The 20,144-nt window shown below is 40.8% G+C and overlaps 1 protein-coding gene across 3 annotated transcripts in view; it reads left to right on the forward strand.

Annotated features, from left to right (window-relative positions):
* The window catches only part of MSRA (methionine sulfoxide reductase A), a 450,794-nt gene that overhangs the window by 282,863 nt on the left and 147,787 nt on the right, over nt 1-20,144 (forward strand). For all 3 annotated transcript variants that reach the window (XM_043565070.1, XM_043565068.1, XM_043565069.1), the window contains one exon: nt 15,549-15,653. In XM_043565070.1, the coding sequence (XP_043421005.1) occupies nt 15,549-15,653 (105 nt within the window). The remainder of the gene's footprint in view (nt 1-15,548; nt 15,654-20,144) is intronic.

Genomic DNA, 20,144 nt, shown 5'->3' on the forward strand with positions numbered 1-20,144 from the left:
CTGCCTTGCAAGGATGGGACAGAGAGAATGAGAAGGGGTAACTAACTATTGGAGCACTTTTTGTTAACAAAACCTGTGTGGGTGTGTGTAATACAGTGTATTTTTTGACACTTTTATTGTAACTGTTTTGTAGATGAGGAACCTGAGACTCAGAGAAGTTAAATAATTCATCCAAATCAAATATTCTGACTGCACTATCAATGCCCTTGGCATAGTGTCTCAGAACTTCTTTGTTGAAACCATTTGGTTTTGTTTAGGGTAGTTCTCTGGGTTCATAAATTAATTACTAACTGTCATCAAAGAACTGCTAGTCAAGACTAAAAGATTCCCAGTATCAATCAAATTCCAGCTGAATTGGATCTGTAGGCAGTCATAGGCAACAATCATTTGGTGGTTACCCTTAGGATCAGTGTTTATGGGCAAAGAGCAAAAGGCTATGGAATCAATAACTGGGTTGGAGCCTTGGCTCTGACCTATGTTCTGGGGCACCTGGGTAGCTCAGTTGGTTAAGCTTCCGACTTTTGATTTTAGCTCAAGTCATGATCTCATGGTTCATGAGTTACAGCCCCATGTCAGCCTCTGTGCTGATAGCACAGAGCCTGCTTGAGATTCTTTCTCTCCCTCTTTCTCTGTCCTTCCCCTGTTCACACTCTATCTCTCTCAAAATAAATAAATAAACTGTAAAAAGCAAACAAACAAAAAAACCCTACTAAGTTCTGCTACCTACTGAGTGACTTTAATTCAAATAATGTGACCTCCTTGAGTCTTGGTTTTCTCATCTATAAAATGGATGTGATAATACATGGAGTTACCATGAAGATTTAGTTAATGCATATGAAAATATTTTGTGCTCTATGAGGGTATTACACAAATCCAAAGTATTGTTGTCATTAACCTATACTTACTGAGTACCATTGATCTCAAGGTACAAAAAGTCCAGGGCAGAGTTTGGGTTAATATGGAACAAAGTACCTTCAGTCCAAAATCAGGACTCTGGTGTTAGTTACTCTAGGACCCCTATGGGGACATATACCCATCTAATATGGTGTGGCTAGTATTAGTATCCTGTACTGATGGATTTTTTTGCTCAGGGACTTGTTTCCCTTCACAGGCTAAAATAACTATAAGCAAAGGCATGTAGTCTAAGGAAATGCTCCCCATTTGTGTTTTGGATTGCCGGGATATCCAACAAGTATGAGGTTGCCAAGAATGAGAGAGGCCTAGGGGTCAAGTTTGGCTATGGTAGAGCTTAGTATTAAGAGCACTGGAGTGATCCTCTCCACTGAGAAATCTTCCCTGAATCTTCAAGGCTGACCTTGGTACTCCTCCTGTGTGCTCCCATAGAACTCTGAGCACACCCCTCTCCAAACAGCAGTTGCTTTATCCTGTACATTTCCATTTACACATTTCTCTTCCCTCTTGGACTGTGTGCTCCTGTAGGCTGGCAACTGTCTTATTCATTGTTGTCTTAGTTGCACCCAAAAGAGTGCTCAGAGTTCAGGCTAGCTGTGCAGTAAGTACTTGTTGAATGAATCCCTCCTCTGGCAGTCGTGTTCTATTACAAGCCCCATCCAGAAGTGAAAGTGAGGTGGGAGTTATGGTAAATTGCTTCACCATTTTGATTGTACTGTTGTATTAATTAAATTAATTAGATCAGTGTTTCTCAATCTTTTAAAAATTATAGGCACCCCTTTGGCCCCATTTTAGCCATTTCTTTTTAAATTTTCTCTCCCTATTCCCCATTAAAATTTAATCTCACAGATATACTATATGTTAGTTTATATACTGTGGCCCTTTGAAAGGCCACAACATTTTGATGTGTAGATGGTTTTGTCCCTTAAGAGACAACTTTTTTTCCCCTAGGAGTGATATCACCCCATTAAGAATGTCTGAATTAGATTCTATGTGACTAAATGTGTAGAATCAGCTGGTTTGGTATTGTGCAGATATTTTCTATTTGATATTTACATAGTTATAACATTAAGATTAAGCCTTGGTTGCTCATATTATTGATACGCTTTCAAGATAAGACTGTGGGATTGATTTTTTTTTTGTACAACGTAACTGGTGCCTTTGGTGCTATTTAAATAAGGAGACAAAGCCAAGACTTTTCCCAGACCACCAACAGTATTTCAGTGTGGGGCTATTATGCATAAATCTGAAGGCTTGGTTCACAATTCCACTCTTCTCAAAAATATTTAAACTAAACAAAAAGTTATATTTATTGCTAATGAATGTAGACATCTAAATAAGTCAGAGCCATGCTGCTTGGACGATCCTGCCAGATTGTTCCTGGGCGGGTTATTTATAAATAATGTACCATTCAAGTTGGGAGAATATGCTACTACCACATGAACTTCAAAAGCAACTGTCATGTGGTTTATGTTCAAAATGAATAGGCAATTATTATCTTTGTATGACTTAAAGCAACTCTTCTGGAAATTCCATGTAAGCAGCCACAGTATTAGCAATGACAAGCTTCAAATGGGTTGCCTTTTCTCCTCCGTGTTATTATAAATAGAGAATGGTTTTTGAAGACTATAAAAAAAGTCTGACTTGGTTTTAAAGACCTTTCAGTTCATGATTTCAGGGGTTCTCTAGCTGTCTTTTCACTTGGATTCAGAGCACATGCACTTTTAGGAAAGCATGCCCTTGGCAGCCTATGCAGAGAAACCCATCTTTGCTTGGAAAGCAGTCCATGTTGTTCTGTTTATATTAACCTAGATCCTAATGGTTTGGAAGTTGTTGACTTTTATAGTGAAGTTCCATCATGATATGTTCATCATTAGTAGTATGTGGCTATGGAAGCACTAATTGTTATATAGATTTGATTACTACCAGTAAGTCCCCAGAGTGCTTTCCCTTTATCTCTGTTATTGAATGCTCTCAACCATACTCAAAGATTGATAGGGACAGGTCTTAGTATTCTCATTTTACAGATGAGGAACTTGTGAGGAAGGGGAGTTAAACAGCTTATCTGGCAGATTATATATGCTCCACATTAGGTTCTTTGACTCCAAAGGCAGTGCTCATTTAATTGAACCACGATGTCCTATGCTTTCAGCTTTTTCAAGGGTCATTATGGACGAGTGACTGGACGTCAAAGGCATAACCTGGACCAGTGAGTAGAAGGAAGTAGACTTGACTCAGTAAAGGCAGAACTTTCCAGCAATTAGAACAGTCCAACAATGGCATGGATACTTTGGTGAAGTAGTGTGTGTCCTGTGACTTGAAATGGTCATCTGAATGTTGCAATGGGGTAAAACACAATGTGGCATTTGGCTAGATGATCTTTTTCAAGTCCCTTATAATCCTGTACATTATTTTAAAAAATCTTATGTCTTATTTCCTCTCCCTTGATATAGTTTCATATATCAAACACCTAATTTCATAGTTCTCTTTCCCAACTGCACATCAGAAGCACCTGTCAAGCTTTGTGAAGATGCACGTGCCTAGGCCTGACCCCACACCCCCTGTGTCAGAATTCCAGTGTGAGGTAGAGTGGGAGGTATGAGAATATTCTTTAAAAAGTGTGATTAGAAGGCATAGGCATAGGGTTGTGAACCACTCTTCTGGTGTAACCCACTGATAACAAGGTACAGACGGGCCTCATTTTGGACTTGGTGTCATTTAACAGCATCCAGAAGGCATAGTTTCTAAGCATACAATATCCTTTTAAGTGTTAATCAGACCCTTAATAAAAGTGTGTTTGTTCCCTTGGCTGTGAGAGTACCATGATCCCTTGTTGGCAGGTTAGTTTTACCAATATCTCATAATGCTTGTCCCCCTCATAGTAAGTTGGGAGTAGGTGCTGGTCCAGGAAATGGACATTTGATCAACCCACCTACAAGAGCCTTTCATATACTTCTTGTTCTGGAAAAAACACCTCAAAGGGTGTGAAGGTCAGCCTCTATAATCAGCATGTTGGATACAGAAACTAGTCAGCTGCTCACTCCTAGACTGCTTACCCACTAGTTAACTTCATAGCAGTGAGAAACCTCCAGCGCCACAAAGAAATGAATGGTTGTAGTTTATTGCTTTCTTGAGGAATTTTCTTAGCAAGTACTCAACTATGTTTATAGCATTCCTCTGAGAGAATAATCTCTGAAGAATGTGCCTGTATTACATACACACCAGAGGATTATAAATTCCCCACTATGTCTCCCCATGGTGGACCGGAAAAAAAAAAATCACAGTTGTTCCAACAGGATTTTTTTCTACTTTTCAATCAATAGGATGCTTTTGAAAGCTTATATTTCTCTTTGGACACTTTAAGTGACTGAAGAGACAAAAGAAAAAAAGCAAAGATAAAATGACAGTATAGATACTCCTCAAATCCTATAATGAACTCCACAGGGCACCCAATTTTGATGTATTAGGATTTTTTTTATAATGAGTACATTGTTGGAAATCACATTTTCTATCTGCAGGAGCTGGAGATGAAACTGAGCTGACATCTTACCTCTTTGTAGTTAATTAGCAAGAGGGAAGGAGTGTTTTGAATCTTGTATGGGAAGAGGGAGGTATTAGTCATCCAGTACTCCCCCTCTCCCTTCAAACACCTGGATCTTTTTGTGTGCTCTTTGATTTGGTTTAACAGTTTGGATGGGTCTTGTTGGCTGGGAAGGATGAGGGGAGTTGGAAAATGGTTATTATTTAATGAAAAAATAACTATAGCTGACTTCTCCCTGCCATCTTCCCTGTAGGATAAATAAAATAGGTCAGGTCGTTTTCTTTAAAGAGGAGTTCCTTACTTGGACCCAGACTGTGGGCAAAATCCAGGCTGCCAGAGTTTTTGTTGTTGCCTTATTAACACTTGTCATCATTGAATCCCCAGCACTTAGTGAAGTGCCTGGAACTGAGTAGGCATTCAAATATTTATGAGTTTAGTGAGTAAACAAAACATTATGCTGACCCATACGGTGAGGTAGTTAAGTTGTGTTAGTTGTATCTAATACCTTTCTCTGGGTAGGTATGGTGAGTTTTACATAGAATTCAGCAGTTTGGGACAGAGGGGAAGAGCAGAGCATTTATATATAATTCCATTTAGGAGACTGGTCCTTGGGCAGGTGAGCAGTGCTGGGGCCAGTGTGGACACTCATCCAGATGAAGGCTCGATAAGTGGCAGAAAAAAATCAGCACAAAGGATCCTCCAATCTGTGTGTATTTATTAATATCAGATCATGTGCCCAGTCCTGGGGGATGATAGAAAAGAGCCAGTGTCATGGTTCCTTTTCCCAGGAGAACTCTGTATACACGAAACACTGAGAAAGCGCTCAAAAACAGTCAGGACTCAAGTGTTACAAGGTGAGGGACTGATTCCAAGTAGAAGAAGGAGGCTGGATTGGTGGTGTTTGGAAGACAAAAACCATTTTCTGAGTACCCTCTATGAGAATCGCTAGATCCTACCTGCTACACACATCTCTTTTCATCACAGGGATTTGGCGAGAGACCTCAGGGGACCTGACTCAGTCAGCAAGCCTGGATCTGAGCAAAGCAGATCCCATTGGAGCCCACTGACTGTGCTTTTTCCCCTATATCGTGCCTCTTGTCCAGGTCCTATACGCAGGGAGGGCTTCCTGGAAGAAGCAGCACCTACGGGGACCTTGAGAGTAGTGGAGGGCTTTGATTTCAGGTGGCTGGAGGGTGTGTACTGCAGGCTGGGGGACTACAGCAGCAAGGGGTGGGGATGGGGATATGGACTGTCTGGATCAGGGAGAGTGTGTGGGGAAATGAGATTGGAGACATGGAGAGGCCTGGTGGTCAAGAAGGGCTCCTGTAGGCCCCTGGGCAGAGGGCAGTTGTGGGAGAAGTGGCTGGAAGTGGAGCCCATTGACAGTGGTCAGATTCTCGGTTGTCTCAATTGCTTACAAGCTCTGAGACTTCAAGCAAGTTATTCAATCTCTTTAAGCCTTGGCTTTCTTGTCAATAAAATGGACACAATAGCATTAATCTTACTAATTGCCCTGGGAAGGTGGCTGTGATACTAAAATGAATTTGTGGAGCCAGAAGCACTTTGAAAATATAAAGTGCTGTGTCCAAATGCAGGGGGGTTTGTGGTTATGTTGGGTTGAGCAGGGGAGCTTGGAGGGTGAGCCAGCTAAGAGGCTTTTCCAGTTACAGCGCATGATAGCAGGTCTGTGGCGTTGCAGCAGAAAAGAGCTCCCTGTCTCTTTGCCTGTCCTTTTTGAAATCTTGTTTTTGTTTATGACCGTGGCCGTGGCCTGGATGCACCCCCCCCTCTTCCATGAAGCACCTCTGACTTCTTCTGTCCACAATGGCCATTTCCTTTCTCTTGTACCTGATGTCTTGATAAGGATGTTGCCCGTTCACAAACCCACCTTACTCACGCTGCCCTCTAGTCTGTGAGCCGTGGCATGGTGGACTCAAGTCCAGTCTCTGCCACTTAATCTTTGACTTTGGGTTCTTTTACCTCTTTGCATCTTAGTTTCCTCCTTGAAAAAGTGGGAATAATAATATTACTTATCTCAGGGTTTTTGTGAGTGTTAACTTCATCAATTTGTATCAAGAGTTTAGAGCAATGCGTGGAGTTTAATAAATGCTACATTTATTAAAGGTATTTTGCTATTCATGTTTTCCTATCACCCACCTCCTCCTCATTCATTCCACAGATCTTTGTAAAGAGTGTTAAATTAATTAAACAAGGAGGCCATTAGACTGAGGTGGGTCTATTAGTGTGGCACCAACATAAGCAAATCACAGTCTAGGCCTATAAATACCTCAAGGTTATGAAACCAAAATGCTAAGGACAGCCAATCACAAACAGCTAACTAACAGCTTTAGCCAGTCAAATAATTTCCTTTATTTGCTTCCACAATTTCTCTATATGTTTCTCCCCAGCTCCTGTCTTTGGAGTGCTCCTAGCCCCTTCCTGTTTGTCACTGCCCTATTTTGCATAGATGTTTGCTCAGATAAACACTTAGGATGTTCAGTATCCTTCAGTTTATTTTTTTAATGTTTATTTTTATTTATTTATTTTTTATATTTTAGAGAGAGAGAGAGAAAGTGATAGGGGAGAAGGGCAGAGGGAGAGAGAAAGAGAAAGAGAGAGAGAGAGAGAGAGAGAGAGAGAGAGAGAGAGAATATCCCATGTAGGCTCCATGTCCAACACAGAACCCAACGCAGGGCTTGATCTAACAACCATGAGATCATGACCTGAGCTAAAATCAAGGGTTGGATGCTTAACCCACTGAGCCACCCAGGCGCCTCCAGTGTATTCTTTTAACAGGGGTTAATATCCTTCCTCCTTTCCTCTGTGCTCCTCTCCTTCCCTCCTTCCCTCCTCACCCATTCCCGTCCAGCCTGCCTGCCTGCCTGCCTGCCTGCCTGCCTGCCTTAAGGACTGTGGGACTCTCATGCACCTTCTGATAACTAAGACAGTGAGCACTGAGATCCAGGAGAGGGAGGTTGACAGCTGGCTGCTTAAGGGGTGCACTGGGCTCAGGATGAGTGGTTTTTACACTTTTACACTTAATAGTAACTCTGTTAAGAATCACCTGGGGAATCTTGTAAAAATACAGATTCCTGGACCTTCTCCCCCAAATTATGAAATAACAGTGGCAATAGTAAAAATAACAATACTAACCATACTGTTATGAATAAAGCTAATATTGGGTGGGCCAGACTATTCTTAGTGCTTCCTGTGGATTATCAAACTAATCCTCACAGTAGTCCCTGAGGTGAGTATTATGAATATCCTCATTTCACAGATAAGGAAACGAAAGCTTAGAGAAGAAAGAGCTTGGTCAAGGTCACACCACTGCCAGGTGGCCACGAGGCAAGCCAAGGAAGCACAATGCTGAATGCTTCCTTGGGCTGAGTGGTGCCCAGCAGGCTGGGTCTAGACAGGCACCCTGTCAACTGTGATGTGTGGCTCATGGCTGGATCACAACATGGGGAGAGGAGCGAGCAGGCCTGGAGGTCTTTCATTGCCTTGCAGATACAGTAGAAGCCCTGCTCGCTGCAAGGGGTACCCATGTGGCTATACTGTCTGCTGGGGGACCAGGTGGGTGACCGTTCCCCGACCCTCCCCACAGCAGCAGCAAAGGGCCCCAGGAACCTTGATACTAGGAGCGGAAACCATGGGCACAGGTCTTATCTGCAGCCTGCTTTCCTTGTCTCCTTTCCATCTCTCTTTGCTTTCCTCCTCTCTGCCCTTGCCACGCCCCCTTCCAGAGGGCAGGGTCTCTGCCCTCCCAGGCTTTTCCTCCCACCCTGGGACCTAGGAATCCACACAAACCATGCAGGTCTGGGCTGCTCGGCTTGCCTTTGGAGCCCCTTTTGCTCAGGCCAGACACCACACCCAGGAGCCCCTCACAGGCTCAAGCTGCCCTTGGCATGGATGGTCATGCTTATTCGCCTTATGGAAATCTCCTCTGCATCAGATTTGCCCGTGCTGTGGGGAAGGAGCCACCATTTCTACCGAGAATTTGGAATAGAACTCAATTCACTTGCTTAGCTCACTTGCTTATCATGCCAGCGTTGTGATTCTGACCACTTGTGACTGCCGCCTGCTGGCCTGCAGCCATTACGCTTTGACTTGAGAGAGGTGGCCTCACATATTCTGCCCTGGGGACAGTGGGAGGGCCTTCAGCTCTTCTCAGTCCAGGTGGCTCTTCACCGTCTCCTGAATATCATGGACTCTGATGGACATAGGTTCTTGTCCAAAAGAAGTTGTTGACAGGTGTGATGGCATAGTAGGAAACAGTGTCTCCAGGGAGGCAAGGTTACAAACTGCTTCCAGAGGCTTCTTTTTACCTGAATTAAGAACTCTCTCATTAAATCCATGTCTTTTAGTTCTGATTCTAAGGTGAGGAATCACACTTGATTCATTATAGTTCATCAGAAGAATGGGAATCTGGGTCTTTGCCTGGTGTGGATGAAGGCCTAACTATAGCTCCCATCGGGGCTGGAATGTGTCGGCTGGGACCTCACCTGAGCACCTGTTTGAGTAGATGTAGACACTTAGCTGTTATTTCTAGAATAGATGCATGAATGAAATCACAATTAGACACTTACAGAGATAAAATTTAGTTTGATGAACTAGAAGCTTCCTTGTATCATATGTTTTCTCCTGTGATTTAGTCCTTATGGGGCAGGCATCCCTTTTAAGAAAACTCAAAAGGGAAATAACAATAGAAATCTTATTTATGTATAGAGAGCTTTACTCTTCCCCAGTACTTTCCCACATATGACCTCATTTAATCCTGATGAGTCTTCTGTCACAGAGGTTATTTTTATTTCTATCCAAAAAAGAAGACTTGGGATCACAGTCAAAAAAGTGTCAAACTACTTGTTAGACCTATGGTCTAAATTACTTCTTGTGACTTTAATTCCAGTCTTTTCCCCTTCTACCCCAGCTGAGTAGAGAATAATTATAATAATACAACTTTTGATAATAAGACATAGAGAATTAGAGAGACTTACATCCTATGTGGAGGCATGTTCTAATTCCACATTTAGCAGATGAGGAGACTGAAGGAAGTTTCCTCAAGTAGATGAAGCAACTCAATAGATAAAAGGGCCTTCAAAAATGCATGTGGTCCCCTTAGGGAAGGCATGGCTCATATGCCATGGAGCTCTGATTTGAACCACCCTTTTCTTCTGTCCCTGGCCATGCCAAGGTCAGGCAGTTGCCACGTGGCTGACCCAGAATGGTAGCCCAGGCAGTGTGTGGCTCCTGAGTGGGGGCTCCCCACGAGCACACAGCACTGCCCTCTGCTACGCTCCCCCTGCCCTTGCATCTCACCAGCTTCCGGGCTGTCTCCTGTTTTTATCTACTGGGCAGACCACCTTCTTGCTCTCTCCTCCCTTTTTACTAGCCTGAGTATAGCAAAACAAATCACACTAACCTGGAAGAGTTGAAGATAATGTTTTCCCCATGGGATGGAAAGCCATGACATAGAACTTTGAAGACAGGCTAATTATCTTGGGATTCTCCTTTATAACACCTGGTTCACTTGGCTTCCACAGAGGTCTAGGTGACTGCAGAGTGCCTGATTTTTCAGCACCACTCCCCCCACCCCAAACATTCCTTTAGGTTTCTTCTGGGATCTTTTGTCTTATAAGGAATGACTGCCCATAACCTACTTCTCTGCATTCATTACTTTTCTTTGGGTTCATGAGGTAATGAAACACTGGGAAATGCTCAGAGAAGACATTAGTCCTTTTCATTTCAAGACATTTTTGAACAACAATGTTAGAACCCCTCTGATGCTGCTATGAATTGTTAACAAGCATGTTTGCACATCACATCTATCATGGTATTTGCACGATGTTATATGAAGAAACAGCTCAAAGTATTTTAAGATACAGCCTTTTATCTCTGGAAGCACCAGAAAGTATTTGCAGATTGGTCCCGGGAATCAAATTAGCCTAGCACATTGGTGAGTTCCTGGAGGCGTGGGCATTTCTGTAAGTGGTTCCTAGCCCCTTAATCCTTTTGATCATTTGCACTGTGTATTTTTACACAGACTCTTGTACTTTGGAGAAATAAAATAAAGAAACTTAAAGGTGAGTTTGATGAGGGCTTCTCCCCACTGTTTGTCAATGCAGATGGATCTTGAATTTTAATGGTAGCAGTTTCTTTTAAACCACCAAGCTTCTTTAAACCTCTCCACAAATAATGTCCGTGCTTAGATTATGTCTGAAAGTGTTTATGGAAATCTTTCCTGACCCCATATTCCTACCACAAAAGAAGGGCCTAATCCTGTAAAATAGTCTTGACAGCCTGGATGTCAATTACTCCACAGCTGTGATTTCTCATATAGGGCCACTGCCTATATGACATTTGCAGCCACTTGCTGACTTCAGCGGTCTATAGTCAGGAGCCTGGCTTACGGGCATAGAATGAGCACCTCACTAGATCCTCCTGCTTATTGGCTGTGGGATGTTGTGTGAGAAAACTTGTGGAGAGGACTTAGTTGTCTTACCTTTAAATGGGGACTGCATCTCTCTTATAAAATTGTTGTGAGACATATTTGTATGCCCATGTTTATAGCAGCGTTATTCTCAGTAGCCAAAAGGTGGAAGCAACCCAAATGTCCATTGACAGATGAATGGATAAGTCAAATGTGGCATATCCATATACTGGAATATTACTCATTCTAAGAATGAGGGAGGAAATTCTGACACTTGCTGCAACATGGGTGAACCTTGAGGATTGTGCTAAGTGAAAATTGCACTTTTCTGAAGTGTCTAGAGTGGTCAAATTCACAGAAACAGAAGTGGAATGGTTGCCGGGGGTTGTGGGTAGGAGAGAAACGAGGAATTAGTGTTCAGCGGATACAGTTTCAGGCTTGCAAGGTGAAAGAAGTTCTGGAGATGGATGGTGGTTGACAGTAGCACATCGGTGTGAATGTAGTTTATGCCACCAAACTGTGCACATGAAAGATGGTTAAGATGGTAAAGTTTGCTGTGTGTATTTTCCACAATAGGAAGAACTCGGGAAAAAAACTTGTTATGAGCATTAAAGAAGGTCAAGTAGGTAAAGTGCCTACCGTTTCATCAGACTTCAGTGAAGGCAACACTTTTTACTAGGGTTAGGACATTGTATTGTAACGGTCACATGATACTTCACCATGAGGTTATACCATAATTGGTTTCTTTAAAAAAATTCTTTTAATGTTTATATATTTTTGAGAGAGACAGAGCATGAGCAGGGAGAGGGACAGAGAGAGAGGGAGACACAGAATCTGAAGCAGGCTCCAGGCTCTGAGCTGTCAGCACAGAGCCTGATGTGGGGCTCAAACTTAGGAACCAGGAGATCATGACCTGAGCTGAAGTCAGACACTTAACTGACTGAGCTACCCAGGTGCCCCAATTGGTTTCTTTTTTTATTTGACTTTTGGATATCTTATAGTACTCCAGCATTGTAATGATGGAGTAAAAAAAAATTTTTTTTTGCATGTACATATCTTTTCCATTATTTGGGGTTGTATCTTTGAGATAGATTTTCTGTATCACTTAGTGGAGGTGAGTTAATCTTTGTGGCTCTTGATACATATGCCTGTGGGAGTTGGTCATTTATACTGTCACCAGCCAAGTAAAGATGCCAGTTTCATAGTCTCCTCATCAGCGCTAGTTACGCTTTTAAGCAGTTTTTTTTTTTAATTTTTTTTTTCAACGTTTATTTATTTTTGGGACAGAGAGAGACAGAGCATGAACGGGGGAGGGGCAGAGAGAGAGGGAGACACAGAATCGGAAACAGGCTCCAGGCGCTGAGCCATCAGCCCAGAGCCCGATGCGGGGCTCGAACTCACGGACCGCGAGATCGTGACCTGGCTGAAGTCGGACGCTTAACCGACTGCGCCACCCAGGCGCCCCAGCAGTTTTATAAAATGTAATGCGAGATGGTATGTTCATGTTTCAATATGCCTTTATTTGCTTTTATCACTAAAAATGTTGAGCATTTTTCAATCTTGACTTACATTTATTTCTTCTTACATGCACTGCCTGTTTACATCTTTTACCTGTATTTCTAGTGTGGTTTTCTATGCTTTTGTTACCAAATATATTTATCATAATTGTTACACATTGTTGCTACTTTTAATATTTAGAGAGTTTAATTTTTATTTAATTAGATCATTCACTTAAACATTTCAAAATACAAAATAATAATAAGATTTTCAAGTAGGATCAAAAGTGGTTTATAATAACATTATTATACTTAATGTATCTTCTTCCCATAATTCTCCCATAATTCTTTTCATATCTGTTTGTATAAAATCTGTCTTTTGCTTACTTACATGCCTATAGAATTTGAATTGAAATTATGTAAGATGACCAATTCATTTAAATATAAATACATTTTTATTTATTTATTTATTTATTTATTTATTTATTTTTATTATTTTATTATTATTATATATAATATTTATTATATTTTATTATATAAGTAATATAATATATTATTATAATTATAATATATAATATATATAGCCTGATGTGGGGCTTGAACCATGAACCATGAGATCACAGCCTGAGCTGAAGTTGGATGCTTAACTGACTGAGCCACTGAGGTGCCCCTAAATATCTTTTTAAAAAATAATAAGAAAAATAAAAATATAACCCAATATAAAAAGGATATTGCCAAAATCAGAGCAAATAAATTAAAGTTATTAATAAACACGACCTTTTTCTTTACCTTACTAATAATTAAATTCATTGAAAATAAACTGATATGGTACAATTGTCCAACTGGTAAGAGTTAAAAACATTATAATAGTGACTGAGACTGGCCTTGAAATATACTGCCAATAGGGAGAGAAAATTGGGTCAACTTTACTGAAGCATTTAAGCACTAGATATCAAGAAACTTAAAAATGTTTGTAAACATTGGTTTAGAAATCCCACTTATGTAACTGTGGCTTGAGACAGTCTTGGAAATGTGGAAAGATATTTATGTTGATAGATAAAAATAGGATTCAGTCTAAACTCCAATGACAGGGAGTGATTGAATAATAGTACAACCATCTTTGGAGTGTTATATAGTCATTATAATGGCTTTTTCTAAAAATTTTGGTGATATGGGGACAAACAATATGCTGGTATGCAAAAGAAAAGCATGATGACGAGATTACAATAAAGCAAATTGTACATGGTGTGGTGGTGTGTGTGTGTATGAGCACATGTGCACTTGTGTGTATTTGGTACATATCCAGAAAGAATTGTGTAAAAAATGTTGATAGTACTTATTTTATGTTGTCAGATTACAACACATTATTTTTTTTCTTTTTTATACTTCTGCACATTTTCTAAGCTTCATATTATTTGCAAATTATTATTTCTACCATCAGAAATAAATTTAAATATTAAAAAAAGATTAAATATAATGAATAGATTTTTATTTTCTTTTTCTGGATTCATGTTCACTTTGCTTTCTTTGCTTTGTTTATTGGACAGAATCCTGGACAAAACACCAGAAGGTTTTTAGGTTATGGTCCAGAAACTCACTAGCTCTATGTGAATTTGGGGCAAATATAACTTCTGTGTATCTCAGTTTTCCAATGGTAAAATGGTTGAGAATTAAGGTGAGATTAACAACCTATGGGCAAACACTTTGCAAACTAAGTTGCAAGTTCAAGGGATTCCTGGACCACTGTGTGGTCTGAGAATTTGTTAGGACTCAGAGAACTCACTGAGAACAGTTATCCTCAGAGTTACAGTTTATTATAGGGGAAGGGTATGGATCAAAATCAGCCAAAGGAGGAGATGCATAGGGCAGGGTCTAGAAGGATTCCAGTGCAAAGTTTCTGTGTTATCTTCCGTGCAGTCAGGATGTATTACCCTCCTGGCATCCATGTGTGACAGTATGCAAAAAGTATTGCCAACCAGGAAGCTCACCCATGCTTTGATGTCCAGAGTTGTTATTGGGGCTTTTTTACACAGGCATGATTTATTGATTGCCCACAAGGTTGAATTCTGTCTCTGGGTCAGCTGATGCTGTGTTACCCAAAGACCCTACTCTCGGCACAAGGTTGGTCTGTCTGGCATGACCAGCCCTGAACCTAACTAACACTGTTGGGTATGGCCAACCCTACCCTATGATTCAAAGTGACCAGCTCCCACCCTAGGACTGTTGGTGTGGCCGGCACCACTTTAAAGAAGGACATTCCTATCAGGTATGACATAAATTACCTTCCAGAGGCCAAGGCTAAGGCCAGATATCTCTTTGGGCAAAGCTAAATTCTTAACTATGCATAAGGTGACTGGAAAGAGATGGAAAACAAATTTAAATATAGAAATGATATGTATGGAGGCTTCTATCACTTACTACACTCTAACACCGTAAAATAAGGCAGGGTATGAATTCTATAGATACAAGTGCAAATACCCACTTCCCTGATCTACAGAACCTTGGGGACCACCTCTGAGAATGTGCATGCTAACAGAGACACATTTGCTGCAGTGGTTGTTTACCACGAGACGAATTAGACTGAGAAAACACTTACCACCCCGCTGGGTATGTGAACCTGACCCTTGCCTCTGTGTTAACAGCACAGCAAATATGTCCCCCCATTAACGAATTTATCTGATGCAATATAAGCCTGCTTGTTACAGGTTTCTTGATCTGGCACCATCTCATTCTGTTAGTGCAGCAAAACTTACTGCATATAGCACAGTGTGGTGATGATAAAAATAAATTGGCTCATTCCCCTCACAGAGTTTCAAACCATGAGCACTATGTCAGATTGGATGCATAAGGTTTGATAAGAGTGAGATTAAAAAAAAAAAGAAAAGAAAACCCAAGTTTGTTTTCTCATGAAATTAAAAAAAATAATTAGAGCACAATGACAAGAAGTCATCATCCTCAGGAAGCTTGCCAGAGGACAACTGTGTGCTCTTATGGAGAAAGAACCAGTGACAGACTTACTATGAAACCATTCGCTAATGTAGTTATGCTCCCACCCTTCCTTCGGAGGAGGGAAGAATTTTAGCCCTTGTCTGGTGATTTTTTTGGAAATGAGTAACTTGTAGTAAATTGGTGTTGTCAGTAAATTTTGGTTGTATGTTCTGTTTCTTTCAAGGAAAAACTGGCCATGCAGAAGTAGTCCGAGTGGTGTACCAGCCAGAACGCATCAGCTTTGAGGAACTGCTCAAGGTCTTCTGGGAGAATCATGACCCGACCCAAGGTAGATGAGTGAGCCAGTATTTAATTATCTTACTAATTACAGCTGGGATAATTAGTGTTTGAGCTGCATGGAAGAGATGAACCTTGAAATCACACAGGAGCTCAAGAATATGATTGCAGACATTTATTGACGGAGAAGAGGAGGGGCTGGGGAGCAACCGGGGGGGAGAGAATAAAGGCACAGCCATAGTCTGCACTCCTCCCCCCTTTACAGCTGTCAGGGGTGGGAAAATTCCCACAGAGAAAGACGCCAGACAATAGAGATTCGTTCACCTTTGATTATTGCATTATTCCTCCTTAATGCAGTCTTTTGTCTACAAAATTAAAGTGTCTTTCTAGCAGCTCCAAAGTTTTCCTGATTTATGGTTCCTTTATTTCCCTGAATTTAGCCTTTCTCATCTTTTGACATTATCAGGCTCTTTTTTTTTTAAATGTCTGTGGGTGATAAAAAAAAAAAGAACATAAAGGTAAAATGCAATATTCAATGGGTCCACAATGCTTAGGTTATTTACATATTTCATTTGTCTTCTTTGAGATTTGTTATATGGAGACATTAATATGTTTGGGCTATAAACAATGGTGGCCAGAAATTTTATTTGAATGCACACACAAGCAAAAATCCCCTGTTGGCAAATATCATTTGTAATATTCAATAATGAAGCAATTTCCAGATTTCATCCTAACAGCCTTACAAGCACTGCCTTGCCAATATGATGATCTGATATTATGAGGCTTATGAACTGAAAAGTCCTATATAATAGATGTGATTTTCACAAACCCTGTTCATTTAGCAATCAGTCTATTTAACAAAAATATTTTCCCTTTGGTGTCAGGTTTTTGTGTAGCGGGTATGCTATGTTGGCTGTTTCTGAAGAAGGGATCTGTTTTTCCAAATGTGCATTGTGCTTTGTGGTGGAATTTTAATATGACCCCAGCAGCACAGGATGGTGGGCCCTGAGTTCTGGTTCTAAGAACCATTCAGTGCCTGGGTGATTTGCTAGAGGGCAAAAGTCAGAGCTAAGTGTAGTAAAATGATAAATAAGCCAGGGTACTGCACGTACAGGATCCAGGCAAATCCATCAGGGTGGGTGAAGGCCTAGGAAGGAAGCCAGGAGCAGGAGTTCCATTATAGTGAAGTCTGGTTTGACATAGGGGGATGAGTCCCTAGCAGTAGAGGGATAAGGTATGGGGCAGGGGAGGTAGAAGACTAGTAGGGCAAGAATACTATAATGAGAAGATTCAGATGTCACCCTGGTCTGGACTACTAGACTGGCCTATCATATGAGAAAGGCAGGTCTGACAAACTCAGTCTTGGCTCAAGCAGGAGGCTCTGACAATGAGCATCATAAACAAGAGTGATGATGGCTAAGAGCTTGTGCTGGTGGGCCTTTGATCCAGGTGGAGCAGGCATTTGGCTCTCAAAGCCAAGGGTCATAGCAGATGCTGAGAGCTCCAAAATTCTTAATGAAGATACACATTAGGAGCCCAGGCAAGCCTGAAGTCATGTAGGAGACAGGATCCCCACAGGCTTACAAGGTTAGGTACATGGCCTTTGGCCTGGCCATCCATAATGTCCTGTCCTGATAGAATCACTTTATGCTTAGCCCTGGCAAGATTTCAGAGGGTGAAGTCTGTCATGCACTTCTCTCTCCTTTCTTCTCTTAACTTCTTACCTATTTTATCACATCTTTACCAGCACACCTCAGTTAATTATATCACTAGTACTGGCCCCTAAATCTTAGAGGGAATTCTACTTTTAAAAGAACCTTAAAAGAACCTCTTGTTCTCCCCATCCCACATATCAAATTTGTCTCAACTGTGCTTCAGCCCTCTTTCAAATTCTTTGTTTGCTGTGTATTCTATTGTTTGCTAATAACAAGGTACCACAGATCCGGTGGCTTAAACAACAGTAATTTATTTTCTCACATTTGAAGAGGCTAGAAGTCTGAGAGGAAGGGGTCGGCAGGTTTGGATTCTTCTGAGGCTTCTCTCCTTGGCTTGTAGATGTCTGTGTTCTCCCTGGGTCCTCACATAGTCTTCCTTTCACATGTGTCTTTGTCCTAATCTCTTCCTATAAAGACACTGTCATGTTAGATTAGAGCCTACCCAAATGACCTGATTTAATCTTAATCTTTAAAGACCGTCTCCAAGTAAAATTATATTCTGAGGTACTAGAGTTTAGGGCTTCAACATATGAATTTGGGAAAGATATAATTCAGCCCATGACACTGTTCCATAAAGTATAGCTTGGTATACTATTCTTCCAGAGGTATTTTGATTCTAACAGAGGGTTTGTAGATTCATAGACTAGAAGGGATGCTAGAGGTCATCTGGTTAATCTTCAGCTTCAATTCTGTAAGTCAAAAGATGAAATTGCTACTGACAGCGTTCACAGACAATAGGATTTGATTGTTGAGTACATATTTTTTTCACTGATATTTTAGAAAAATTATGCATGGACAGGAATAGTTTTTCTACCCTCGCATATGTCTGTTTCTACTTACAATATTGCTTGATGCAGTATATGTAGTCACAGGTATTAAATTGCAAGATATCTGATCTTCCCACATTATTACTAGGATTACTTTTGTTGGATAGTTTGATGTAATGGGCCATGGTAACAATCTTTTTCTGTATTCCAGAGTTTCCCATGACACTTCTGGAAATAGGGTGAAAGGAGTGATCACATGACCCAGGCCTGGCCAGTCACAGTATCTTTTTCTATTGCCAACAGTGTTTGATTCAGGGAATGGGCATGGGACCCAAGCATGACCAGTTGGATCCCTTCTCTGGGACTGTTGTGTGAGAGAAAAAGGTGTTCTCCCTTTTCTGGGGAGGTGGAGGTGCTCTGTATGTGGAAAGAGCTTGTCCACAGAAGAAGCAAGGGAGGAAGATGGGAAGAGACACTGAGAGACAAGAGATAGGAAGAGAGAACCTTCAGGAGACTGAGGTCCTCTCAGCTATGAGAGCTGCTAGGTACCTACCCTCCATCTCCATCTTTTTTTAACTTAAGCTAGTTTGTTGGGTTTCTACTACTTGCCACAACAACAACCACAAAAATTACTGCTTCACCACTCATTCAACTTAATCATTGTGCTTATTATATCCAGCCATTGTTAGTTAACCATGTTCATGGTCAACCATGACCTCTATAAATTAGAGGTTTAAAGCCATTTGGTTAATAATTTTGTCATTGATTCAGACATGAAGTGGAGGACATTAAAGATTGTTTTCTCAGTACCTGTTGGTGGTTTGATTCTGGGGTTCCTTGGTAATTCAGATTGAAGAATTGGGGTTTAAGATTTGAGATACATGGCTTGAATATATACCAAATCATCTCAATGTTTCTAAACTGCTATGAAAGACTATCAGTCATTAATGACATTTATCTTGTATCTACTCTGTTTGCCAGGCACTTTGTTAGGTGGTGCTAAATCACCAAGTTGTCTATAAAATGCAGCAGTATCCAGCCTCTTGGCTAATGCATAGAGAAAATAGATTTCTATAGGCAGAAAATAGTTTAATCTGAATGTACCGAGATCAAATGAGCATTCAGATAAATGTGTGTAAGACCAACATATTAACCTGAAATCATTAAAACAAGTATATGCTAACATTGGAACTTTAAAAGCAAAAACATAAATTCAGAAGCAAGCCGGTGTCAATGAATTTAATATTCCCAGGGAACCCAGAGGATCCAAAACATGTAGTCACATGTACTTTTTCTGAGGTAAGAATTTGAAGCCCACTCCCTGAAGGATGGTCACAAAGCAGGTGAACTTGGCCATCTGAACACAACTTCTGAATTCTCTGCTTAAAGTCACATGGTGACTCCTGTCACTTTTCCTAGTGCAAAGTGGCCCAGAAAAGAGAACCACCCAGTAGAACAGAGGAGGGACAGAGAGAAGTGTAAGACTGACTGGTGTTACTCGGAAAGTGGATGTTTCAGAAGACAGCAGCATGTTGGCTTTGGAGAGACTCTCATTGATAAAGCAATAGCCAAGTCTAGGTTGTTTTCTGAAACAGGAGTGATTCTTAAAACTGTGTAAGGAATACTCTTGCCTATGCCAGAGTTGCTTACCAGCAAAAAGACAAAACTTGAGTAAAGTTGAGAAGACATTGACCTTTGATGTGAAGATATGCTCAGGAAACACATGATTCTCAACAGTAATATGGCTCAAGAGAAATGTGTTTTAATTAGCATGCTTGAAGACTTCAGTACTTTGCTTATAGAGTCGTTAAACATTTGAAGGAGTCACTTAAATTTTTTAGGTATGATTTACTTCATTTTGTGAGAGAAGAAATATCCTAGAATAATATTTGCAAATGTGGAGACTCTTGCTAATGTTCAGGGTTTACTATGGTAGCAATGGCATGAATTTAAGTGTAAAGTCCCTTTCAATTAAATTAGATCTTCATGGCATAGGCCAGACAGAAAAAATCCTTCAAGGTACTGAAGCAGCTCTCACGGTATCTGCCCTAATGGCAAGAA

This window comes from Prionailurus bengalensis, chromosome B1, assembly GCF_016509475.1.
Source record: "Prionailurus bengalensis isolate Pbe53 chromosome B1, Fcat_Pben_1.1_paternal_pri, whole genome shotgun sequence".
Lineage (NCBI taxonomy): Eukaryota > Metazoa > Chordata > Mammalia > Carnivora > Felidae > Prionailurus > Prionailurus bengalensis.